The sequence below is a fragment of the Pituophis catenifer genome, unplaced genomic scaffold, assembly GCF_029215685.1.
Source record: "Pituophis catenifer annectens isolate HBS135680 unplaced genomic scaffold, rPitCat1.0.hap2 SCAF_9, whole genome shotgun sequence".
NCBI lineage: Eukaryota > Metazoa > Chordata > Lepidosauria > Squamata > Colubridae > Pituophis > Pituophis catenifer.
The window spans coordinates 768090-793421 of NW_027256889.1; the positions used below are offsets into that span (position 1 = coordinate 768090).

General features: G+C 53.7%; 4 protein-coding genes across 5 annotated transcripts in view; 2 read left to right on the top strand and 2 right to left on the bottom strand.

Annotated features, from left to right (window-relative positions):
- Positions 1–6634: 6634 nt before the first annotated feature.
- LOC139321481 (kelch-like protein 41) lies at positions 6635–9144 on the bottom strand. The gene is made up of 4 exons (XM_070950218.1): positions 9066–9144; positions 8604–8682; positions 8295–8522; positions 6635–8177 (listed from the first exon to the last, which is right to left on the bottom strand). Exons 1-4 carry the CDS (start codon positions 9142–9144, stop codon positions 6635–6637), a joined length of 1929 nt encoding a protein of 642 aa, XP_070806319.1.
- Positions 9145–9562: 418 nt separating this feature from the next.
- LOC139321488 (F-box only protein 27-like) lies at positions 9563–13874 on the bottom strand. Of its 2 annotated transcripts, XM_070950230.1 has the most exons (5): positions 13507–13874; positions 13175–13292; positions 12803–12898; positions 12470–12608; positions 9563–11347 (listed from the first exon to the last, which is right to left on the bottom strand). In XM_070950230.1, exons 1-5 carry the CDS (start codon positions 13835–13837, stop codon positions 11132–11134), a joined length of 900 nt encoding a protein of 299 aa, XP_070806331.1. In that variant the 5' UTR covers positions 13838–13874; the 3' UTR covers positions 9563–11131. The 2 variants fall into 2 exon arrangements, with proteins under 2 accessions (XP_070806331.1, XP_070806332.1); XM_070950231.1 differs by lacking the exon at positions 12803–12898.
- A 340-nt stretch (positions 13875–14214) lies between these two features.
- Positions 14215–20554, top strand: ACP7 (acid phosphatase 7, tartrate resistant (putative)). Its single transcript, XM_070950223.1, has 13 exons — positions 14215–14416; positions 14691–14891; positions 15258–15440; positions 15525–15550; positions 15739–15836; positions 16062–16124; positions 16768–16882; positions 16966–17079; positions 17816–17873; positions 18572–18639; positions 18960–19031; positions 19246–19383; positions 19692–20554. Exons 1-13 carry the CDS (start codon positions 14299–14301, stop codon positions 19755–19757), a joined length of 1320 nt encoding a protein of 439 aa, XP_070806324.1. The 5' UTR covers positions 14215–14298; the 3' UTR covers positions 19758–20554.
- A 1064-nt stretch (positions 20555–21618) lies between these two features.
- Positions 21619–25332, top strand: part of PAK4 (p21 (RAC1) activated kinase 4) — a 39647-nt gene continuing 35933 nt past the window's right edge. Inside the window, exon 1 of the mRNA XM_070950215.1 lies at positions 21619–21655. The gene's annotated coding sequence lies outside the window, so the exon portion shown is untranslated. The remainder of the gene's footprint in view (positions 21656–25332) is intronic.

Consider the following 25332-nt stretch of genomic DNA (forward strand, 5'->3'; position numbering starts at 1 on the left):
CCAGCTGGGGAATGGGCGATGGAGAAGAAGAAAGCCAGGCGGGAGCAGATGCAGGAAGAAAGGCCGGAAGGCGGAAGCGGCACACGAGAAAGAAAAGCTCCTTCCAAATAGAGGCCGGATCTGCAGAAGAGGCCGTGAAGGGTTCCCAGCAGCAGCCGAAGCAGCCAAAGGCAGAAGCAGCAAGGTGGGAGAGAGGGGTGGGGCCCTTCGCTTGGGGGCCTGGCCTTCTTGCACTTGGAGGGCTGGAAGACGAAGGTTCCGCAGGGCTATTTTTGGCTGCAAGGGCTCAAGCCACCAAGGGCTGCTCCCTTTCCTCCCCCAGGCCAGGGAGCCCCTTTGCTCCAAGCCTATTGCGGAAGAGGACTGCAGACACCCCGTTTCTCTTGGGGGGCTGGAAGCAGGGGTAAGGACAATGCCCTGGGAAAAATGGCTGAGGCCTGGGGAGGGGGAGCTGATCAGTCTGGTTGACTCAGGCCAGTCAAGCAAAGACAAAGGCTTCCCTGCCCCTCAACTTAAAGAGTGCCTTCGGCGTTCACCCGCTGTCCTTTGGGGACTCAGCCTCACGCAGGCGCTGGGCGCTAACAGAGATGGGGGAAGGCTCCCCGGCTACTGGGCCCCTCTGTGGCCCCCTGGAGAAGTGAGCATCACAGCAGAAGCAGGTGGAGGGAGGGCGGCACAGGAAGCAGAGAGCGGCGGCAGGGGGTGAAATGGGGGTCAGGAGCCATGTCATCATCCCATGGAGAGTCAAGAGGCAGCCCCTGAGTCACTAACCACCCTGGAGGGACGGTTTGCTATTCCCCTCCCCACCCCACTCTACCACGTATGGTATGAAGAGATAAATGTATGATTGTATGATTTGCTACTCCCCCATCCTGAAAAGAAACCCGGCTTATCCCAAGATGTAATCAGAGCCACTGGAGGTGGCCAATATAAAATGTAATTCTTTAATTACATTTTAGAATATCTAATTATTTTAATACTGTTTTTTTAAATTTTGTATGCTTTGTTTTTACTTAGGCTGTGCACCGCCCTGAGTCCTATTTGGAGAAGGGCGGTATAGAAATTTAAACAAATAAATAAAATAAATAAATAAATTACTCGTTTTATTGCGTCTCAGTGCAGTTTCCAACCTTGGACCCTTTAAGATGGGTTGGACTTCAACTCCCAGAATTCAAAGCTGGCTGGGGAATTCTGGGAGTTGAAGTCCACCCATCTTAAAAGGGCCAAGGTTGGGAACTCTGCTTTGTCCTTCCAGGAAGTACAGCATCTTCCTCCAGAACTAAAAAGACATCCTTCCTAACCATAAGAGGCCATTTCAATTAAGAAAAACATTTGAAACGAGTCCCGTTCAAAAGAATGCCTCTGAATTCTAACTCTTGAGACGACTTTGGGGGCCTTTGGGGACCGTAGTTTTTAGGCAACTTTCTGGCTGAGCCCCCCTTCCCACCATTAGGAAAAACTGCAAGGGGAAGAGGCTCTTTCACTGACTAAATGCAGGCGGTTTCATTCAGGTAGACCTTGAGAACTAGCAACTTGCGTGTTTGCTCTACGGTTTGTACAGTTCCTTCAGAATGAACAGAAGTGCAGGGAGCGAGAAGCACATCGCTCTCTCCATCCTGTCTACGTTTTCAAGGAAAGCCACGGCTACATTTTCTCACCCACCGAGGGAGAAAATGCCAGACTGCTCCTGAGGAGGAATGCTTGTTTGTCCTCTGCGCATCCCCAGGGTCAGAGCGGCTGCTGTTGGAGCCAGAGATGGAAATGCATCAGGCTGTCTCTAAGGTACAACCAGGTTGGGCGAGACGCCTGCGTGAGTCTGGCTTTTTCTGACTTCCCGGGGGCTTTGTGCAAGCCTGCTGCCCGTACTCCCATAGAAGCCTTCAACCTCTTCAAATCGGAGAAGGAATTTTCCTTAGCCTGCCTCACCTGCCTGGGAAACCTAAGCTCCATTTGCGAACCACAAGGCCTCTTCCCTGAACTCTTTCTTAAAGAAGAGAGGTAATCTGCAGCAGTTCATCTAGTGACCTTTGAAGTTACAATGGCACTGAAAAAAATGGTCCATGGCCGTTTTCCACACTTATAACCGTTGCAAATTCCCTGTGGTCACGTGAACAAAATTCAGAAGCTTGGCAACTGACTCATATTTATGATGGTCATAGTGTCCTGGGTCATGTGATCGATCCACTTTTGTGACCTTCTGACAAGCAAAGTCAATGGAGGAAGCCCGATTCACTTAACAACCGGGTGACTAACTTAAAAACTGCAGTGATTCACTTAACAGCTGTGGTAAAAAAGGTTGTAAAACAGGGCAAAACTCACATAACCGCTGTCTCGCTTAGCAACAGATATTTTGGGGTCAATTGTGATCGTATGTCGAGGACTCCCTGCACTGTCTGCGATGGGGGGACTAGAGGAATTAGAACATTTGTGCATATTGAGGGCAGCAATATTGCATTTGGCAACTTGCAATTCAACAACATCAGTAAGTAATACAGGAAGTCCCGATTCTGCATGGATTGTATTTCTGTGCATGTCAGTTCTTGGGGGGAATTGAGACCCTTCAGAATGCTTTCCAAAACCGAAAAAAACGTTGAAAAACTTTTATCAGTTCAACTCTTAGCCCTAAGAAGAGATTTTCAATTTCTGCCTGATACTAGAAGGTGCAAAAGGCCACAATGCATCTAGAATGCAACCGTAACCGTCATCTTGAAACCTGTGGAGGCAATTTCATCCTCCCTCCCCCCCTTCCTAAAAGGGGCAGCGCCCCCTGGTGGACCAGCGCATCACCTTTTTCCAGGAAGGAGTTCCCTCTTGGGGGACGAGGGGGAGGTGGCGTAGCCTCTCCTGTGTGGGACGGCCCCATTGCTCAGGGTGGGCCTGGAGGGCAGCCCCCGCAGCAGCTGGTAAACTGCAGGAGAGACAGGACAGGGCTGGGGGTCAGGTGGGGACTGGGCTCCGCGACCCCTGCTTCCCTGGTCTCTTGCCCCCAGTTAAGTCCCCTCCCCTAATCCTGGTTGCCGTGCACTCCATTGGGGCCGGACCTCTGGACACTCTGGGACTTGCAGGGGCCCGTCCCACAGCCCCTCCCCCATCCGGATACCTTTGTCAGGTCTGCGCTTGGAGAGGTTGAGCCCGTTCTCCTCGCAGGTGCTCAGGCGCCGCAAGACGTCGGCCAGGGCCGCTTTCAGCACCTGGATCTCATCCTCCTGCAGCTGCAGGCGCTGCTCCAGGTAGGAGATGCGGTCGTCCACCTCCATGCCGCTGAGGCCGGACAGGTTGTCATCTGGGGAAGCAAAGGCCAGAAGGAGCAAGGAGCCTCCAGGAGCAGCTCTTTCATTTCCCCACCTCCCCTTGAGAGCTCCAGGCCCCCTTCGGGGTGGGGGTGGGGGGCAATGGGTCCTCCTCCCCAGCCGCCCTCCCGAAGAATGGCAAGAGTCTTTCTCCTCAGAGATTTTAGCCAAGCCAGGCTGAGGCCTCCATACTAAAGGATTTGGATGTCCATCACATTGTTTGTGTCCAGCCATGTGCAAGGCCTGCCAGGGTCATTCATTCACGGATCGATGGCCAGGTCAACCCCCCACCTCCAGCTGAGTATAGCCTTATTGGCGAAGGGAAGGGAAGCAGGGGCCATGGGGAGGGGAGGGGGCTTCCCTGCCCACGTGGTTTTCATGTTGGAAGCAGCCCCGGAGTGGCGCTTGGCCCACCTGCCGCCTCCTTCACTCACCAGTGCTTCCACAGCAGGGAGGAGTCCCACCCAGGGCTGCCCATGACTGGCTTGTGCCCACCTGCCCACCCACAGGTGTGTTGACAACTCCACCCCCGGAGGGGAGCACAAATCAACGGCAGGACCAGCAGCCTTCAGCCGCAGCCCTCCTCTTCCTCCATCTCTTCTGCAGTGGTGGGCCCAGTGCCCATCCCGCCTGCCCGTTGCTGCCACTCGCCTGGCACTGCTGGCCCCTCCCTCCGCCTGCTCTCAGCATCCCTTCCCTGCTGCCGCCTCCACATCCAATCAGAGGCTGGTCCTGCAGCCAGGCAGAGTACCAGCCATGGGATGGACGGGTGGAAGAGGCAGCTGTTGGCCAGAGATGCTTCTGTGGAGGGGGGGGTGTTAATGGAGGGGGGCTCCAAGTGATGGCAGGAGGGCAGCTCTCCTGGGTTAGGATTATCTCCTGGTCTGGGCCTGGACCCTTTGCCGGCTGGCCTACCTCCCAGGGCTGTGAGGAGGGGGCTGGGTTTATCCCCAAGTGCCCCTCAATAATCCCTGGAGGCTGATGCCATCCTAAACCTGCTTGGCACGTGGGGGAAAAGCAAACGCCCTCTGAGCATGCAGAAAAAGCAGGTGGTGGCAGGGGGAGGGGGGTCACCCTCCTGCCCCTCCCGGCCCGCGGATCTTCCCTGGGGCAACTCGGAATTCTGTGCACGGCCGTTGCGGCCGCTATGATGGGTCGACCCCCGACCCCCCGCCCCTCTGGGCCTTTCCGAAAACCTGGGAGGGGATCGGAAGGAGCCGGGGCGGCAGGGCGAGGTTCCCCACCTGCCTGCGGCGGGACGGGCGACCGCGCTTTTCCGGGCGCTGGGCAGCCTTTGCCCCGGATTCCCCGCTGCCTCCCCCTGTCCGCGCTTTGCCCGCCTCGGCCAGGCTGCGAAGACCCCCGCCCGATGCGCGCACCTCGTGGTGGGGGCTCTTCTGCCCGGGCGGGGCCCCTCCCCAAGGAACCCGGGGCGGCCGGGCGGCTGACTGCGGAACGGGGGCTGCAGCGGCGCTTCCACTCACCGTTGCAGAACTGCAGCAGCAAGGAGGGGTCGTAGAGGAGCTCGCAGGCGGGGATCCCCTCGGCCATGCCGGCCCCGCGCCCCCCACGCCCGGGCCCCCGCCCGCCTCCCGTTGCTATGGCAACCCACCTCTCTCCTGCATCCTGCTGGCCGGGGATGCCGAAACTCCGGCCAAGACCCCCCGGCTGGGCTCCCCTCTCTGCGCGTCCCCGTCCAACCAGCCGAGCGCCCACCCGCCGACCCGCCGGCACAGGGCAGCCCTACCTTCGGCTCCTTCCGAGCCCCACCCACCAGCCGCGGAGCTCCTCCTGCTTCCCTTCCCCATCTTCACCCCTCGAGCCGCTCGCCGCTTCCCTGCACTCGAGGGCCCCCCTCCCCCGCCCAAATCTGCAGGGTCCTCGCCCCACCTCCACCGCGCGAGACTGACTTGCAACTTCGGCCCTTCCAGGCTCCGGATCGGCTCCCTCTCTCTGCGTCCCAGACTTCCTCCTCTCCTCCATTCGAGCTCCTTCCCTCTCTCTTTCCCTCCTCCCTTCCTCAAAGTTTCATTCCGTTTGCTGCCCAGTATCCTCGTTCCTTCCTGCCCTTCTCAACCCAAACCATTTACTCTCCCTCCCTCCCTCCTTCCTTCTATCCTTCTCTTTCTTTCCCCTTCTTCCCTTCCCTTCCCTTCCCTTCCCTTCCCTTCCATTCTCAGTCTCTTCCAATTCTCTCCCTGCTTCCCAATCTGCTGCCTAAAGCCCATGAGGCAAAATTCTGAAGCCAATCCAGGGGTGCTCAAGCCTTTCCGAGCATGTGCAGAGTGCCCACCATTGAGAACTTTTGCCTTACTCCAGGCAGGGGTCAGTCTGTTCCTCCTGGTTTGGTCCCTGGATGTACTTCTAACACTGTATTGATCTGCTGCAAAAAATGCATTTAAATGCACTAAGCACACAAGGGCCCCTCCATGTTCCTGGCTGGCGTTTTGGAAGCAGGGATGATAGCAGGAGCCCAGAGCGACCGAGAGGAAGGGCAACGCTGCCCTCATAATGAGTGCAGATGTTCCTAAATACGTGAGCCGAATACCGGTCGGGGGATTTATAGGAATGACATAAGAGGAAATTGCAGGCAGGACAACTAATCAATCGGGCAGCTTAGCCCTTTTTCAAGGGAATGATGCACTTCTATTTTTATTTCTCTGTCGTCTTGCAACAGTTAGGCGTGGTTGGCATGACAGCGCTGAAGTGCTTCCCTTGCGTTTCTCCCCGGCTGCCCCCGAAACAGATGTGGAGGGGATAAATATTTCATGGCCATCAAAGATTGAGGAGTCCGGCTCCCCTTCCAGGCCGCTGCTCTTCCCTTGAGCAATGGCGGTTCAGCTGACACCCCACCCGCTATCCCGCTGCAGCAGCCTAGATTCTCCCTGCTTCCAAAGCTGAGCCGGGATTGGCTTCTCTATTCCCAGAGCTGGTGGTGGCGCTTTGATCCTCAAGGCTGACTGCCAGAGCCTGCCTTTGTGATCCCCCCTGCCCTTGGAATGGAGAGAGGTTCTAAGTTCCCCCCGGGCAGAGCCAGCTTCTCACCCTTTCTCCTTGGAAAGGATGCAGTGGTGGGAGAGCCGGTTGTTAACCTTCTGAGCCGTTTGGCAAACTGGTTGTTAGAAGAAATCATTAGGGCAGAGAACCGGTGGTTAAATCACTTGAATCCCACCACCGAAAGGATGCCTGTGCAGGAAGCTCTCCTGGCAGCCCTGCAGGCTCCCTTTTAGGCAGGAAACCGAATGTGAGGGGATGGAGAGGCCACATGGATTTTTAATGAGTTCAATACTAAAGGAGTTCACTTGAAAATAGCTCTTCTGGGGTGGGGGGGCAGTCTTCGGCTTCTACAACTCCCCACCGGTTGAGGGTCTCCGTGGAGCCAGGTCAGGAGGAGGAGGAGGCTGCTCCTTTTCACTCTTCTCCAAGGAGAGCTGGGGGTCTGCTATCCCCACAGCCACCCGGCTTGCCAAGGTCTCTTGCGCGAGGGCCCTCAGCTTGGGTATTGGCACCTTCAGGGTCACACACTTGAGCACCCTGCGCACAATCGTTCCTTGGCTGGTGAGGTTCTCTGGGTACTGGGTCCAGGCGGCTTCACCGGGTTGCCAGTGGTAGATGGCATCGTGGGTTCTGGAGGTGCAGACGCCACCAATCACATAAATCCTCCCTTGGAAGGAAGTGGCACCAGCAAAGGCAAGGGGCAAGGGCAGGGAAGGAATGGCCACCTCTCTGCTTATGATACCATCTTCCTGCATGAAGAAACACTTTGAGGTGCAAGGAAGAAGTTGGCTGAACCTCCGGTTGGGGTACGGTTGGGTGACCTTCCTGGAAAAGAAACCCCCGATGACACAGATCCCGGCCTCTATGGTGACAGCAGCTGCCCCATGGAGACTAAACTCGAGCGGCACCTGCGCCCAGGTATCCAGGTGGGTGTCATAGATAAGGAGGCCCTTGTAGACCACTTCATCGGAGTCAGCGTCACCACCTATTAAGTAGAGCTTGTTTTTGTATGGCGCGGAGGCAGAGAAGCGCAGGACGATGGGCAGGCTAGCAATGGAGGCCCACAGCTGCTGGGCCACATCAAAGCTCTCGGCCGAGGCCAGGGGGCCGGCATCGTTCCAGCCGCTCAGGGCGAAAAGCTTCTGCTTGCAGGTTAAGAACATGTGGACGGAGCGGGGCGTTGACATGGCGGGGAGCTGGGTCCAGCGGTCGGCCAGAGAGTTGTACTCGTGCAGTGCAGAGGAATAGGAGCCATCGGCGTGTTTCCCTCCGGAGATGTAGAGCCTCTGGTCCAGCACGGAGCAGCCGGGGAGGGCCACCAGTTCCAAGGCTGGCAGCTTCGTCCTGGATCCGCTGGTTGGGTTCAGGCACTCCATGTAGCAGTCCATGTCTTCACTGACCGAGAGGATGTCCCTCAAACGGGGCACTTTGATGCAGACGATCTTCTCCTGGTACATGCCCCGGCGGAGGCCCCCGTTCACCTGCAGCCTCCCTGCCCCATCCAGGTCCTGCCACCGGACCTCCAGCTGCTGACCCAGCCGCTCTGCCTCCGCCTGCACCTGGGCAACCTCCTCCTGAGACAGGAGGGGGAAGCGAATGCACCCGAGCAGCATCTTCAGCTCCGGAAGGCGCTTGCTGGGCTCAGCCCTCACCCACCGCTGCGCGGCCCAGAAGACCTCCATCTCTGAGGCCACCACCAGGTGGTCCGAGGAGAGGATGCAGCTCAGGGCCCTCAGGTCGAGCTGCGGGAAGTCCTGGTGTTCAAAGAGGAGGCCAAAGTGGAGGGCCAGGTAGCGCAGAGCCCCATGCAGCAGGGCGGGGTGGTTGTGATCGTGGCCCAGCATGTAAAGGCGAAGGCAGTTCTCCGGGGAAATCCTCTCCGTCAGGAATCTGTTGGGATGGAGAATGGAAGGAAAGGTCACTGGAGCAGTTAGCAGGAGAAACCCCTCTCCCCCCAAAAAAAGCAGAAGCTGGGAGAAGATCGAAGACCAGGACAGTCTGGGCTACCTGCTGATGAGCGTCAGCGCTGGGCTGAGCTGGAGCCGGCTGGCTGCGATGAAGAGGTCCTCCGCGCTTCCGGGACTGAAAGCCAGCTCCCCCGAGTAGAGGTAGCCCAAGAGATTCTGGAGGACGGAGGGGTCCATGTCCTCCAGAAGGACCTCCCCATCCTGGGACTCCTTGAAGCCGCTTGTGAAGACAGCCTGGAAGTAGGGGCTGATGGAGGCCAAGAGGGCCCTGCGTGGGGAGCAGAGAGGGTGCGTTTAGTGGTGGGCATCCTGTCCCAAGCCCTGCCCGGCTGAGGATGCCAAGACACACCTGTTGCAAGGGAATCTCTTCCCTCCGGCGATCAAAGTGGCATCGCAGAGTTCCGGCCGGTGATGCAGATGCTTCAGACCTGGGCGGGGGGAGGGGGGAAAGGAGGGCAAGAATATCTTTCTTCCACGGGGGAGGAAGAGGAGCTTGTGACAAAACAGGTGCTCTGAACCTTTGCTCCCCTTTTTCTGTTTGTAGGAAATTCAGCAGGATTTCCAGCCATTGGGGCAGGGGGCTGCTAGGCCTCGGGGAGTGGAAGGAAAGGGGGAAAGGCAGGATGAGAGGAGGAGCTCCCAGGTGGGGAGAGGGGTTCAGCCTGACCCCCTTCTGTCCCTGCTGTTTGGCAAGTTTAAGGATGACCTCAGGGAGAAGGGCATTGGAATGGCAACAAGGTCCATGGCTCCTCTTGGCTGCTCCCTGGTCACTCCCTACCCCCCGAGCTGAGATCGGCAACCCAAGACCCACCTTGGCTGAAACAAGCTTTGAGAGACACGGCCACCTCTGGCTGTTCATCGTTGGCCCCGTCTTCTTCTGAGGGATCCATTATGGCTCAAGTCTGGAGCACGGAGGCTGCCCTCTCTCTGGGCCCGTTGGTTTTTGGTTGCCCCAGAGGGTCCTCCCAACCCACCTCCTCCTGCCCCTTCAAGATCTCCTGAGAGGTCCCTGCAGAAAAGGTTGTGGGGTCTCCAAGGCAGCCCCCACCTCACAATGGGGGCCAAAACCTCCTGAACCCCACCCTCAACCCCTGGACCCAATGCAGGCTGAGTTTTTTTCTTTTCCTCCATAGACATTAAGTGCAGAACTGGTTATAGCCTACAATTCTTAGTGCAATTCCTTGCACAACTACATTGGGGAATGGTGTGTGTGTGTGTGTGTGTGTGTGTGTATGTGTGTGTGTGAGAGAGCCCTCCCAACTTGGGTCAGTAGAAAAGACAGACTCTCAAATCTGTTGTAAAGGAAAGTTCACTTTACTAAAGCCCAGTTGTTACAGAGAAGCAAAGCCGGATCTGAAGTTTTGCACCCAAAGCATCTGGTTAATTTTCCCTTCTGCCCACCGTCCTCCTGGTTATCTTAAACTGTCCGATTACATCCAAACCAATTGTTTTGGTAAAAGTCCCTGGGTTTGGCAGGCTGGATGGTCTCCTATCCCCTTCCATGAGCTTGGCACGGCCAGCAGCTCCCACAAGAGGGCAGAAGAGGAGTTACAATTCCCGTTACCCTCCGCCTTCCTGCAGTTCCCTCCCCCCATTGCTTATGGCAGACTGGCATCTGGCGAAGCATGGCAGTCCTGACAGGGTGTGCGTGCGCATATGCGTGCCCGCGGGAATTGACTGGAGCTTTCAAAGCTTTTTAAGGAGGTCGACATTATTTCTTAAATAGTGAATATACCATACAGTTGCAGTTAAAACCAGCGCATCAGCTGACCCACAAAAATCAAAATACAATAAAAAATGCACCACCTGCAGATAAGCTGACCCTTAAAATATTCGTATTTAATTTTCATAATTGGCTTATCCATAGGTAATCCAGGGATTATCCATTTTTCATGCTATTTTGATTAAAAATTCAAGGGTCAGTTTATCCACAAGTACATGCAGGGTACACAAATATTTATATTTCCGTATAGTCTCATGGACAAGCCAAAGAAATTTGGGAGATGTATTCAGGCATTTAAAATTCTCCACTCATTCACAAGTATATTTGGTACCATTTTTCAGAATAACATTTTTCTCAAGGATACAATTAATCCTGCATGGGGTGAAGGGAGGGAGGAAGGGGCACATTTCCCCCCTGCTTGAAACAAAAACATATTGATGTAGTATCTTTTGCTTTGATAACTATGGACAACCACCACTGAGAGGAAGTAGAACCGGGGTCTCCAACCTTCGCAACTTTAAGATTTCTGGACTTCAACTCCCAGAATTCCTCAACCAGCACAATATATAAAGTATACTGCATTAATGACAGAACGGTTGACAACTTTCCGGGGTGTCGAACTGGCGGCCTACAGGCCAGATGCATCATCACAGGCCACGCCCACCCCAGCTCCCCAAAGGCAAAGAAGGTTGCGATACGTCACATGACATGATTGAGTTTGACACCTGTGGCTTAAAGGTAGTCCTCCCCTTACAACTACAGTTCAGGCAAAACGTCGTTGCTAAGTGAGAAACGTGTTTAGTGAGTTTTGCCCCATTTTACGACATTTCTTGCCACATTTATTAAGTGAATCACTCCAGTTTTTAAATCAGTAACACCGTTGTTAAGTGAATCTGGCTTTGTTGGTCAGGAGGTCACAAAAGATGAACACTTGATTCCGGGACACTGCAACCGTCAGAAATATGAACCATTTGCTGAGCCATGTGAATTTTGATCAGCCGACCGTGGGGATCCTGCAATGGTCATCACTATGGAAATTGGTCTGAAGTCAGTTGTAAGTTTGGTCACTAAACAGTTGTAAGTCAAGGGCTACCTGCATTTTAAAGTTAGGGACGGAATATCCCTGGGATTCCTCTTACTCATTTTTCGCCAGTTCAGAAATGCGATTTTGGAGGCAAAACGGGGCTGGGGTGCTGGGAAGACAGCTCAGGCTCCAGGGATTCTGCAGACTCCGAGGAAAAGCGGATTATGACAGAAGAGTTTGTCACCCGGGCACCATAGTGTCCTGCCCAGAACTGCGTGTCTTTCCCTCTGTGTCTAAAAAGTATGTAGCGGACTCCGGGGCCGTATCTTCTGAATGTGTGGGTTACCTGGAGAGACAAAGCAACAGAGGCTCAGCCGTTTTGCGGACTCTGGAAAAGAGTTTTAGGGAACAGAAGGTTCTTCATTTATTTATGATTGATTTATTGCAGTTATTTAGAAAATTTTACTATTTACAATTTTATTATCATTTATACCAGGAGCTGTGGTAGTGCACTGGTTAGAATGCAGCACTGCAGGCAAACTCTGCCCACTGCCAGCGGTTTGATCCTGACAGGGTGCAAGGTTGACTCGGCCCTCCATCCTTCCGAGGTGGGTCAAATGAGGACCCAGATTGTTGGGGGCAAGAGGCCAACTCTGTAAACCGCTTAGAGTCGGCTGTAAAGCACTGTGAAGCGGGATACAAGTCAAAGTATTATTACTATTTATTATGTTATTGCCATTGTTTAGAAAAGTGTATTTAACATGATCTCACCCAGCTACTTGCACTTTGGGGTGCTGCCTTTCTGAAAACTGGAGTACCTGCGAACTTGTTACCAAATCACCTTAAAGCACTCCTGGTCCCCATCCAAAAACACGCAGTTTGAGATTCTGAGCACCTTTAAGGTGTAGTTAGTCCTCAATGTACGACCACAACTGAGCCCAAATTTTTTGTTGCCAAGTGAGGCAGTTCTTAAGTGAGTCATGCAGTCATTAAGCAAATGTGAGTTCCCCCATTGACTTTGCTCGTTATTGCATAACCCTGGAACAGGGCAAAAACTGTCAAAATTACATACTAGTTACCAAATGCCTACATGACTGTGAGGATGCTGCAACTGTCATAAGTGTGAAAAATGGTCATAAGTCATTTTCAGCACTGTTGTAACTTCAATTATTAAACAAATAGCTGTATTTCGAGGACTACCTGTAGTGTAATACATTTTAATTAATTCTATGCTAATGTTGCTATGGATTTTTTTTTAAAAAATCTCACCTATTTGTACAACCCCTAGATACAAATTCTATGTTCTTCTTTCCTGGTTATTTTATTTTTAAGGCACTTTAATTCCCTGAATTTAGTGAAATGTGCGTAGGAGGGAGGGAGGGAAAGAGGAAGTGAAAAAGAGAACCAGAGAAAGAAAAAGAGAAATCCAGCAAGCAAGAGAGGCCTGGGCCGGTGTGGCAAGCAGCACCTTTTGGTACGAGGCGTCATTCCACTGAGGGATGGGATCTGGTTTGGCTTCAAAAACATCAATCTTCCTTTTTTTATTAGCTGCCAAGAGGACAACATAGAGCTCGTATTCACAGCCGCAGTCCTGACGGCCTCCCCACCTGCAAGGATCCAAGGGCAGAGCTTCAGTCACAACAGGACGCTGGAAAGGTCTCCCTGGAGAACCTGATGCACTGAAACCTTCCTGTGGGTGTTCAGTGTCCACAAAAGTGGCCTGACCAGGCTTTGGACAGTCTCTCTGACCACACGTGCTGATGGCCTTGGTCACCCAAGGAGCGAGGAGAGCCTCACTCACCAGTCAGAGACCACGATATCAGGCTGGTAAGTGTCCAGCAGATCCCGCCAGAAACCCTCCTTCAGCAAATCGATCATCTGCTCCTTCTGACACCACCTTTGAAGAAACGGGCGGAGAATAACATTATGACAATAAACATCTAATAAAATAAAGACAGGCAGAGGTGAAAGGGCCTTAACAACTTAACAACTGTAACAAGAAAAGTTGTAAAATAAGGCAAAACTCAATTAACAACCGTCTGGCTTAGCAACGGAAATTTTGGGCTCCCTTGTGGCTGTAAGTCGAGGATTACCTGTAGCAGGGGACGATGTTCATACCGAGGGAAAACCTCCAAAGGATTCTTCCCAAGTGACCCAGGAAAGGAGAACTCACCCAAAGGAGGAGGCAAAGCAGGTCTGGGCCTCCGCGCCTTCCAACGGGGCCCTGCTCTCTTCCACGTTCCACCCATCATTCCACCCAGGGATTTGGACCGTCCAGTGCTGGAAGTGGTCTGCAGGCAGAGAGCACGGCTTGAGACGTCCTTTCCGCTCGCTGCCCTGACTTTAGGAGCGAGGCTGAGTCAGCCTTTGAGCACGAGGCGGGGACCCGCCGCCCTCGAGGAGACCCCAAAGGGATCCCGACGGACTCCGGAGCGGCGGCCCCGCGGGCAAAGGCAGGCATCGGGGAAGTCTCCGCCGCCGCCGCCGCCTCCTCGGAGCGCCTACCTCTCCCGCAGGGGTTTCGGACGAGGTTCCGGCCCAGCGGGCGCCGGACGGCCAGGCGGCTCCAGCGCAGGCGGGGACAGCGGCCGGCGGCCTCGAGGGCGGCGCGCATGGCGGGCTCCCTCCGCCACTGCAGCTTCCAGACGGCGGGGCCGTCCAGCAGGTCCCTCCAGCGGCGGCAGACCAGCCGGCAGCGCGTGGCCAGCGTCTCGGGCGGCAGCCAGCTCAGGATCAGCGCCAGCACTTCGTTGGGCAGGCGCGGCCAGTCCGGAGGGGGCGCCCCGGGGAGGCTCCCACCGGCCCCGCCCGCCTCCTTGGCCGTCGCGGCGCCCATCGCCGTCCCGGACGCGGCTCCGGCCGAGGCGCCTGCGCGGCCGCCGCACTCCCTGCCCCTCCCGCCCCGTCGGGGCGTTGCCAGGGGCGCACGCGCCGTCGCGACCTCCAGGCCCTCGTCGGCGAACCGGCGATGCGATTGGGCGGCCGCCGGCCAATGGCCTGGCCGATGTATCCCGGCTTCTCCTTTGATGACAGCCGGCGGGTGGGCGGGGCGAGGAGGCGCTGTTTTTCGGATTCCGCCGGGTCCCTGTGCCCCTCCCGGAAAGGGCCTGCGAGGGTGGGGCTGCTCGGGCTCCCGCCCCGAATGCTGGGCTGGGGGCGGGGCCTGCAAAGGCGGGGCGGGGCGCTGGGACTCAGCCGGGAAGTGGAGGCGGCGGCGGCGGCGGCGGCCGGATTGCAACGCCGCGTCTTGTGACCCGCAGGGCGGCCCGGCTCGGGCTGCGGGGCTTCGGCGGGAGCATGAGCCGCGGGGCGAGGCTGCTGGGCTTCTGCCTGTGGCTGTGGCTGTGGCTGCCCCGGCTGCGGGGCCAGGGGCCGCGGCCCGCCCAGCCGGAGCAGGTGCATCTGTCTTACCCAGGTGAGCTTTGGGGCACCGGCCTCTCTCCCTTCTCCAGCTCCGCACCGCCGGTGGGCCGAAGGGCAGGTCGGGGCTGCCAGCCAGCCTGGGCACAGCGGACTGAAGGCCCAGCGGGCGTTAACCCTGCTTTGACTTTAACTTCGCTTCAACCCGGACTTTGCCAGCGGGTCGTCCTCCACCGCATTTGCTGGCCTGGGTTTCTTTGCAGCCTTCTGTAAAGAGGGGGCGATCTCCCCCTCCGTGACTGAGCCCTTCTCTTGGCGTTTTGCTGCAGGAGACCCCACCTCCATGGTGGTCACTTGGACGACCTTTGACCCAGCCGAGTCCCTTGTACTCTTTGGCCAGGCTCCAGGAAAGGCCCTTCCTCACAAGGCCAGCGGGCGTGCCACACGCTTTGTGGATGGCGGCAGCCTGGGCCGTGCCATGTTCATCCACCGAGTGACCCTCCGGGGCCTTCTGCCGGGACACAGCTACGGTAAGGGCTGGGGGCACCTTGTTCCGCGCAGGGCACTGCAAAGATCACACCCTCTTCTCCCTGTGGCGGCATCTCGTGGCTGCACGGTACGTATACGCGGCCACGAAGAGAAGCCACGGGGATCTGAAGTTGGAGGGGACACAGGGAGTCTTTGTCTTGTGCCAATTCATTTAGTGACCATTCCAAGTGATAACAGCCCTGAAAAAAGTGACTTATGACCGTTTTCACAGTTATGACTGTTGCAGCATCCCTGTGGTGACGCGATCAAAATTCAGGCTTGGCAACTGACTCACATTTATAATGGTTGCTGTGTCCGGGTCATGGGATCACTTTTTTGCAGCTCCCTCTGCTTCTTTCTCCTTGCAGTCTATCGCTGTGGGAGCCCGTGGGGCTGGAGCCAACCCTATGGCTTCCGAGCACTGCAGAACGGCAGCAGCTGGAGCCCCCGATTCGCCCTATTTGGAGACATGGGCCTGGAGAACCCCCAGTCCTTGTCCCGGTTGCAGAGGGAGACTCAGCAGGGCTGGTACGACGCAGTGCTGCACATAGGTAGGCTGAACGGCCGTCCAGATCTTCCCCGGGACCCTTCCTTTGACCCACCCTTTGATGGTGACCTTCTTCCCCCCCCCCCAGGAGATTTTGCCTACGACCTGGACTCGGTAAGACATCTGGAGCATCTCTGGGCTGGAAAGGAAGACACATGACTTGAATACTCAGTCATAAGGCTGGACCCCATGAGGCTGATCCAAGTGGGCTGCATGCGGGTGTGCTCGTGCCGGGAGGGGTGGGAGAACTCTGCCTCCAGGTGTTGGCCCAATTCCAACTTCTGTCTGTTCTGCCCCTGCAGGATAATGCCCTCGTCGGAGATGCCTTCATGCGGAAAATCGAGGCAGTGGCTGCCTTTGTGCCATATATGACTTGCCCGGGAAACCACGAGGAGAAGTAGTGAGTGGGGCTGAGCCAGATTTAAGAGATGCCTGGCTCTGCCAGTCTGTCTGCGGGCTGGTTCTGGTCGCCTAGCTGTAACTCCCTGGGTGGCACTCCCTCTCCGGGTGGGTGCGGGAATATAGCCTTGGCGTCCAGGTTTTGCTGGATGGCATAACAAAAGGGAAAGACCACTCTGTTTGCGTCTGCCCATCCTTCAGCCTTCTCCCTCCCTCCCTCCTGCAGCAATTTCTCCAACTACCGGTCCCGCTTCAGCATGCCTGGAGACACCGAGAGCCTCTGGTACAGGTGCGTCCCTGGGCTGCAAGGGGCACAAAGCCAAGACAGGCAAGACTGTCTTCTTTCCCAGCTTCTCCAGTTCCTTCCATGGAAAAGAGGTCTGGAGGTGCTCCTGCCTTGAATGGCTGTAGTATTCATGTCAGCCCAAAAGACAGATTCACCCATGAAGGTCCAGTTAAACTGCTTTATTGCTAAAAGCCTTTGCACAGGAATCCTCTCAACTAATGGTCAGCACCTGCCTGGACTTAGATAAGAGTCCATGGAATTCAAGGGAGGTTGGACTTAGTGTGCTTGTGGCTCTGTAGGGATTCTAGGCTGGTGCCTCTTTTACGTCTGCCCTTAAGTTTGGCAGTTCCTTGTCCTACACACAACTACCCTGTGAGGGAGGCTGAGACACAATACCTGGCCCAAAGCCCCCCAGGGAGTGGCTCCAGCTGAAGATACTGGCTCTCCCTGTCCTCGGTCCACCAACTCCCCTGCTCCACCAGATTCACGCTCCGGTTCTAATGGCTTTTGGGGCAAATCTGAGTGGTGGGTCTGGGCTCTGAGGCCTCCATAGAGATGTCTCCCCATCTTCTAGGGGAGGGGATCCTTTTCCTCCACTTGTCCCCGTCCTCTTAGTGGCTGCCTGTCTTGCTTCCTTCTTTCCCAGCTGGGATGTAGGCCCTGCTCACCTCATTACCTTCTCCACGGAGGTGTATTTCTTCCTGGACTACGGGGAGCAGCTGGTAGCCAAGCAGTTCCAGTGGCTGGAGAGGGACCTCCAGGTAGGCTGGATCCGGATTTGGGTGGGCGGAGCCAGTTTGCGCCAGGCATATATGAGCCTTTGGTTTGTTCCTCTTGGGGACAGGAGGCAAACCAGGCTGCGCGGCGTGGGGAACGCCCCTGGATCATCACCATGGGGCATCGGCCCATGTACTGCTCCAACAACGACAAGGATGACTGCACCCAGTACGAGAGCATCGTAAGTAGGCCGTGGAGAAGCCGGTTTGAGCCCCTGGCTTCCCTGAGAAAATAGGGAGCGGCCGAAACATTTGTTCATTTTATTAAAGAAATTTATATGGTTGTCCAACTCACATCTGCCTGTCTCTGGTGGCCAAGCCTCATCTGGGCTTTGACCCTGATCCTTTCAGGCAGACGTTTGCAGCCAGGAGGATAAGGTGGAAGTGTTAGGATACCTACTTATAAAAGAATAAAATAAAAAGAAGTAAATATAATAAGATCAACTGGATGATAAGGTAGAATGGAAACTGATTGAAAAGAGAGCCAACCTGGAACTAAGGAGGAATTTCCTGGCAGTGAGAACAATCAACCAGAGGAGGAGCTGGGCCTTCAGGGGTTGTGGCTGCTCCATCACTGGAGGCTTTCAAGAAGAGACTGGACAGCCATTTCTCTGGAATAGAGGAGGTTAAGGCTGTCCAACTTGAGACCGTTAAGATTTGTGGATTTCAACTCTATAGCTGGCCGGGGAATTCTGGGAGTTGAAGTGCCAAGGTTGGACAACCCTGACCCTGGGTCTCCTGCTTGAGCAGGGGGTTGGACTAGAAGACCTCTGAGGTCCCTTCCAACTCTGTTATTCTGAAGCTGCTTGTTTCAGCTGGAAGGAGGCTGAGTCCCATGCCCGGCACAGCCACGAAGGGGGTGCAGATTTAGGCAGCCGTAAGCAGGTGGCACTCAGTGTGGTTTGTGGGCCTTTCCAGGTTCGCAAAGGACTGAAGCCAAACCGTTACGGCCTGGAGGATCTTTTCTTCAAATACGGTAAGGCTCCCAGGCAGCCCCTGCACTCTCCTGCTGAACGCCCAGGGAATGCCTCCAAGAGAATGCACATATAGGTAGTCCTCGACTTACGACAATTCACTTAGTGACCGCTCAGACATACAGCAGCACTGAAAAAAGTGTCTTATGGCCGTTTTTCACATCCCCACAATCATATAATCCAAATTCAGACACTGAACGGGCAACTGCTTCATACTTATGACCATTGCAGTGTCCGGGGGGGTCACATGATCCCCTTTTGCAACCTGATAAGCAGAGTCAATGGGGAAGCCAGATTCATTTAACGACCATGCTGCTAACTTAACAGCTGCAGCGATTCACTTAACAACTGACGCAAGAAAGGTCGTAAAATGGGGCAAAACTATTTAACAAGCGTTTCGCTTAACAACAGAAATTTTGGGCTCAATTGTGTTTGTAAGTGGAGGACTATCGGTAATGCGTGTAAAAGAAGCGGGGAAGCTTTGATTGTGCAGTTGCAACTGCTGTCTTGACAATGTGAGCCCCGTCCTTCCTGGACAGCTTCAGTGGCCCCTCTGCAGGCAGCAGGGATCTGCCTTTGCTGCCCAGCATTGAGAGGAAACCAGCAGGAAAGGGGGCTGCCACCCCCCCTCCCTGCCCACTTGGGCTCCCCTTCTTGCCCTGACCCCACCCCTTCCTTCCCCTGCTTTCTCCTTCTCCAGGGGTAGATCTGATGCTGTGGGCTCACGAGCATTCCTACGAACGGCTCTGGCCCGTCTACAACTACAAGGTGAGTCCAGCTTTGGGGTCTGGGGTGGGGGGTCAGAATGGTCTAGTGCCTTCCTCCTTCCTAGCCAGGGGAGCACCTGAATGGCTCTCTGGGAGGGGTGAGGGGGCTCCCCTGATTTTAGAACCTGCAGTGCCTGTCTATCTGCCTGCCACTTCAGTGGGGATGGAGAACTGCAAAGCGGCAAGAGTAACCAAGCAGCCTCAGTCCGTAGGTTCCCCCAACACAGAGAAGTCACCCCACCATCTCTGGGTAGAGCGGAGGGGCAGTTGGCCCCCAGCATCCCAATTTATTCTTTTCCTTCCTTCTCGTTCCTCTTTCAGGTTTACAATGGGAGCACCGCAGCCCCTTATACCAATCCCAGCACTCCCGTCCACATTATCACTGGATCAGCTGTAAGTTTGCAGATAGGCAGTATTAAGTGTGAAGTAACAATGGCCCGTCTCTGAGCATACACAGAATTCTTTTCCTAGGAAGCTGCCTATTGTGGTCATAAATCAAGGACTTCATGTACCTGGAAGTACAGGGTGGAGAGAGCCCAGGTTGGGGAGGGGGAGGGAGGCCCTTCAGTGGCTGAGCCCACAGGCCCTCTGATCTCCCCCTCCCCAGGGTTGCAAGGAGCAGCTGGACCCCTTCATCCCAGACCCGCGAGAATGGAGTGCTGTGCGGATTGAGGATTATGGGTACGCCCGCATGCAGATCGTCAACATGACCCACCTCTGGTTGGAGCAGGTCTCAGATGACCAGGTAGGACAGCAGCCCTGCGTCTTGGATTCTCTCCATTGCTCTGCCTGGTTTCGTCTCCCATCCACGTTGGGAACAGCTCCTCCCCGGGTGCTTGGGAGGTGAATTTCCCGAGCCTGGTATCTGGCTGCCAAGCAGCCTTGCTCCACCTGAGCTGGTCCTGAGCTCCAGCCACAGGCCTCATGGGGGAGATGCTTCAGGGTGGCCGGAACCCTCCCCCCTTCCTTCCTCCATGGTAGCCAGACTTAGCCTGATCACCCCTGTTTTTCCAGAGGATCCTCCCGGCTTGACCCTTTGCTTTTGGTTTTCAGAATGGGAAGGTCGTGGATAAGATTTGGCTGATCAAAGACCGGCATGGCCCCAGGGCCTGGCACTGACCCTCCAGGCCGGAAGGTCTGAGGAGGCATTGCGGCCGCCTTCTGGTCCGGACAGCTGGCCAGGATTTCACCTTCTGAGCTCCAGCAGCTTCAACTGCAAACTGGCAGTGGGTTCTCTGGTGGTTTGCATGACCCCAAATGTGATCCTGGCTACAGAGGGCGTCAAAAAGTCAAGATGGAGACCTTGACCCATGGAGAAAAAAGAGGAGGAGCTTCAGTGATGTGGCTGCAGCTGCCCTCCTGATGCCCCCCTGTACTTGTCCGTCTGCCCAGCCTGAATTTAGGGTTAGCTTGAGAGAGGAATAATGTTTTCATGTCCTTGGTGCAAACTGTCCCAACTTCAGACGGATGGGAATGGGCTTTCTGCCTGCAGGGGCTCACATCTCAAATCTCTCTCCTCCTTTAATCCACTTCTTGCTGTCTCTTCCTCCCAGGCAGCTGTTTTAACACTCTAAGAATTGAGGACTTGATTCAGCTCTGTGACGTGTAATGAGGAACTAAAAGGATCTTGTTTGTAGAACTGCGTAGGGTGCAGTGACTTGCTGTGAATTTTTCTGAAGGACTTTAAGACGGCTTTTTCTCATGCTCTGCTCTCCAGAGATTCTTTTGGCATAACGCCCATCATTGTCAGACAAATTAGGGATGTAGCCCAAAGCTCTGGAGGATGGCAGACCAGCCAATGGCAAGAAGGGTTATGGATACCCACAAATTTATGGGATGCTGATCTTGACTGTAGCATTAAAGACAAGTGTGATTTTTAAGCAAATAATTACTTGAAATAAAAGTCAGAAATAAAAGGAGACAAGAAAAAAAGCGTTTATTTTTAAACCAGACTTCTCAGACGGTTATTTTTATAAATTTCTGCCATTCCAAGTAGGATGGAATTTGCAATTTGGAAAACGATTGGTTGTGCTGCTTAATGGAAACGGGTTATTGGCGGAAGCAGCAGGGCACAAGCTCAGTGAAATACACAAATGGGCACTTCTTGCAAAACTTTGCAAACGTTCTCGGCTCGCAGTGGGGGAGAATTGCAGAATTACACGGGGAGGGACCTGGGAGAGCTTTTTCCCCGGTGAAGGGTGGCTGCACTCTGCACGGCCTGTTCTGATGGTTCTTCCAAAGGGTGCAGGCGGGGGGCGGGGGGGGGAGTGCTGGGTGGGTTTCCTACTTGGTGATCGGATGGGAGACCACGTGGAGATCCAGAGGCCGGAAAGGAGCCAGGCCAAACCTCCTACGTTGCTGCCCAGCGGGCCGGGCACGAGATCCCCGTTTTACCTCCAGGAATTGCCGGGACGTTCTGCGGGTTCTTGCTGCGCAGCGGGCGAGGAGCAGCTCAAGGACGGCTTGGCTCAGGAGCGGCTGCCGGCCCGGTGATCGAGCCTCCCCTCCCGCGGCAGGCTACCCCAGGGGTCTCAACCTTGGTGGCAGATTTAAGACTTGTGGACTTCCGCTCCCAGAATCCCCGGCAAAGAGGCGAAAATGCCCCGAAGCGCCGCCTCGCCCCACTCAGCCCAGTCCAGACGGCGCGCGGGAACGCCTCCCGTCCATCAACGCACGCCGCCCAGCCATTCGCCCTCTCCTGCCCCGCCCCTCTCCCTCTCGACCAATAGCGGCGAGTGCTAAAGCGCCCCGGCCCGGCGTTGCCTAATCGGGAGCGAACCTTCCTCTTTCCGGCCGCTGGCGGGGCGGGGCACTCTGTCGCCAGGCGACGGGGAGGCGCTTGTCCCCGGATGTTGCCCGGCCGCGGCTTGGCCGGTTCCCAAAATGGCGTCCTCCTCCTCCTCCTCCTCCTCCTTCTGCTCGTGAACCGCACCGGGACCGGCCTGCGCGGCGGCGGCGGCAGCACCTGTTGAAGACCGACCGGCGGCGCCACCACCAAGGGGGAGGCGGGCTAGCAGGTGAGCGAGCGCAGCGGTGGGCGGCCGGGGGTCCTTCTGTGGGGCAGCCCCTCACCTGAGGGGCCTCCCTGAGTCTGGACCGAAGCGGGCGCCCCTTTGGGCGGGCCGAGGGCCTCGCCGGACCGGTCAGCCCCTTCGCCTTTGGCCGGGTTGAAGGGCAGCGGGTGGATGGGGGACCACGCGGAGATGCCCGAGCGGCGCAAACGGGAAGCCTCGCCTGGGTTGTTATCCTTGTGTGTGGGGGGCTTTGGGGGGTGAAGCCTCAAGGGAGGCTTGGCGGGTTTGGGGCTGGGGGAGGAGCTGCTTAGTGGTGCAGGGGCTCCTCGACTTACAACCGTTCGTTCAGTGACCGTTCCAAGTTACAACGGCCCTGACAAAAGTGACTTGTGACCGTCTTTCACAGCCTCCATTCAGGGTCCCTTAATCAAAATTCAGACGCTTGGAGACTGACTCATACAACGGTCGCAGTGTCCCAGAGTCACGTGCTTCCCTTTTGCGACCTTCTGACAAACCAAGTCAATGGGGAAGCTGGATTCACTTAACAACCAACTGCAAGGATTCACTTACCCACTGTGGCGAGAAAGGTCATAAAATGGGGCAAAATTTGCTTAGCAGCAGAAATTTTGGGCTCAATTGTGGTCGTAAATCGAGGACAACCTGTATTGTCTTTGACCAGGTGCGGCATGTGGGGAGGAGGTCTGGGCAGGTGGTTGTGCCTTTTTTCTCAGGTGGATTCCTGCTGAGCCGGCTTTTCTCAGCCCCGAGCCTCAGGCATTTAGGGTTTTGCTCTAATCACTCTCTAGGCCTTCGGCAAAGGCGGCTGAAACCCCCAAAGTTTCCACTTTTGTTTGACATTTCTAACATTTTCTTTTTCGTTTTTTTCTTTCCTTATATTTTTAAAACAAATTAATTGTTTGTAAACTGCCCAGAGTTCACTGGGAGTAAGTATAAATTTACAGTATTTTAATTTAAATAATTAAATGAAACAATTGCAGGAATTGGTTATGTCTAGTCTAAGGAAGAGAAGGACGAGGGGTGACATGATAGCAGTCTTCCAATATTTGAGGGGCTGCCACAAAGAAGAAGGGGGGTCAACGTATTCTCCAAAGCACCTGAAGGCAGAACGAGAACCAAACAAGAAGAGAAACAATCTGGAATTAAGGAGAAATTTCCTGCCAGGGAGAACAATTAATCAGCGGAACTCCTTGCTCCCAGAAATTGTGGGTATTCCAACACTGGAGGCTTTTAAGAAGAGACTGGACAGCCATTTGTCTAAAATGGTATCTGGGCTCCTGCTTGTGCAGGGGGTTGGACTAGAAGACCTCCAAGGTCTCTTTCAGTTCTGTTATTGTGTATTCAGATTTTCACAGGTGGATAAGGGGCTTTGTCCAACCCTTTTTATTTGGGGGTGGGGGCTGTTCCTAGGTGAGCTAAGCCTGCTTTTACAAAATGCCTTTGACCTGTTTAGCTTCTCTCGGTCCTAGGCAAGCTGACAAGTTCATTAGTCTGTAAGCCTCTTTCAAGAATTTACTTTGGCTCAAAGGTTTGAAATAAATCTCTCCATCATATTTATAAACTGCAAACTCGGTTTCTGATTGTGAAGAAAACAGCACTATTAATGCCTGACACATAATCCTGCCTGTCTGTAGATCAGAGAAATTTAAGGGCTGGAGAAGCTCAACTTCTACACTTTATAAGCCTCAGTGTCCAAAAGAACTTATACTAAAGTGGTTTATGGAATGTAGCTAGCTGATATGTTGTCTTGCATAAAAAAATTTATTCCAGAAAAAGACATGTCTGAATGTTTGAAAGTCTACTTCACATCATTTTGTGGAAAGCTGTACTTTATATTTAAATACTTCTAGATTTAAATGTAATTTGAGAATACTCTGGCAGGTAAAGGTTTTGGAAGAAAAAGATTAAATTTAGAACATGAATGGTGGAGGTGATCTGTTTCAGGATTTTGGCACCTGTAAGTAGGACACGCCCTGCTGCTTACCGTACATTATTGTAGGCTCCATATATTGGTGTGGTATATTAGTGTAAGCTCACTTTCATAGTTAGGGTCATTTACTTGAGGTTGTGAGTTGCAACTTCTGTATTTGCTAATAAGGAATTTTGGGATATCTTGGTCATATACCGATGCTTATTTGAGAAATTGTTCTGAATTTTATGTTCCAAAGAGGCCAATGCCATTTCTTTTTTTATTATATACAAGGTGAGTCAAACATTTGTTTATAAAGATCGGTATAAAGACAAGTTTTGTCTTGCCAGAAGGTTATTGTTTCTCAGCTCTTTCAGCCTCTGGTTTATCCCTTGAATATGTCGACAAAAACAACTTGAATGCAGAGGTTTGCATCCCAGGATAATCTATCATACTGATAGCTTCAGAAGCCCTTCAAAATGTTTCAGAAAATGAGCAATCTAGCTACAAACTGGTCTCTGGTTGGTGGCTTTATTTTGATGAGATGATTTGTATTGAGTCCAATTGCAAACTTGGAATCACTTCAAAAGAAACCAGGATCTCTCTTCAAGAAAACAAAGAAAAGAAAGCCCAGAGAAGCAGGAGATTAAACAGTTACTATATTTGGAAAGTTTGGAGAGGAGATAGAAGGTCCTGTTGCCAGCTTGTGCTTACTGCATTTATATACGAAAGAACATTCATTTGGCATAGAACTGAGAGTTCTTTCCTGTTAAAAGTTAGAAACATGTTGCTTCATCTTTTACAAAAGTGTTAGAACTCTTGGCCCAGTAGTCAAACTTGTTTCAAAGGAGACTTTTCCAAAAATTGTCAGGTTCAGATTTAGGGAGCGTGGTGGGGAAGAGACCCCATCTTGTCAACCTGGAAAAACGCTTCCAGGATGAAAAAGTCAATACGGGACATTCTGAAAGTCAACAAGGATATACTTTGCTTTTCCTAATGAAAACATTAGTTAATCCACGCTGTGTTCTAAAAAAATGCTCGAGTTCTGAGAAGAGAGCAAACCTGGTAGTTGCCTAAATTTGTTGTTCTTTGAGTCTTGAATCTGTGGATGAGGATTTGAGAACCACTCTGGAGCATAATTCAGTGGCGAGACAGACCTACCTACATGGGGTATGTCAAATAGTACCTAAAGTTTTGTCTTGGATTGTCTTGGACACGAAAGTATTTTCTAAATGCCTTTGTTCTGCATTTCTCTGCAAAGACTGGAAATTGTTTTTACAAATCTTTCAGGAGTGGATCCTGGCTCTTTGATCATAATAACCAAGTCCCTTCCCCATTTAGGGCCAGCCAGAAGATGGCAAGCAGGAGCTTTCTTGCTGCATTATTCCAAATCCTGGGAAGAGTCTGATTATGTAAGGCAGCCAAAGCCATTCTCTCTGAATGGTGGAGGGGGATGTGAAGGCTTTGTCAATGAATGAAAAGAGCAAGCGAGGGGGTAGGCCTGCTTAGGTGCATGCAATTATCTGGGCCCTAAATAAAGTTGAATATTAATACCAAAAGCATTCTATTCCGGTAACTGTTAGTTTTCTATTCCAGTCTTCCTCAACCACTGGCAGTGTGAAGATGTGTGGACTTCAACTCCCAGAATTCCCTAGCCAGCATAGTTGAAATCCAGACATCTGCACACTGCCAAGGTTGAGAAACACTGCTCTGTTCTGTTTAAATGAATCCACCACTCCTGTTTATTTTATAA

Bases quoted from the DNA above. Each gene is read 5' to 3' on its own strand.
- LOC139321488 (XM_070950230.1), bottom strand. From the start codon at position 13,837: ATGGGCGCCGCGACGGCCAAGGAGGCGGGCGGGGCCGGTGGGAGCCTC. The intron at 13,293-13,506 runs GTAGGCGCTCCG...CTCTGCCTGCAG, and splicing joins CCGAAACCCCTGCGGGAGAG to ACCACTTCCAGCACTGGACG. The intron at 12,899-13,174 runs GTGAGTTCTCCT...GTTTCTTCAAAG, and splicing joins TGCTTTGCCTCCTCCTTTGG to GTGGTGTCAGAAGGAGCAGA.
- LOC139321481 (XM_070950218.1), bottom strand. From the start codon at position 9,144: ATGGATCCCTCAGAAGAAGACGGGGCCAACGATGAACAGCCAGAGGTG. The intron at 8,683-9,065 runs GTGGGTCTTGGG...CCCCCCGCCCAG, and splicing joins CAAAGCTTGTTTCAGCCAAG to GTCTGAAGCATCTGCATCAC. The intron at 8,523-8,603 runs GTGTGTCTTGGC...CTCCCCACGCAG, and splicing joins AAGAGATTCCCTTGCAACAG to GGCCCTCTTGGCCTCCATCA.
- ACP7 (XM_070950223.1), top strand. From the start codon at position 14,299: ATGAGCCGCGGGGCGAGGCTGCTGGGCTTCTGCCTGTGGCTGTGGCTG. The intron at 16,883-16,965 runs GTAGGCTGGATC...TCTTGGGGACAG, and splicing joins GGCTGGAGAGGGACCTCCAG to GAGGCAAACCAGGCTGCGCG. The intron at 18,640-18,959 runs GTGAGTCCAGCT...TTCCTCTTTCAG, and splicing joins GGCCCGTCTACAACTACAAG to GTTTACAATGGGAGCACCGC.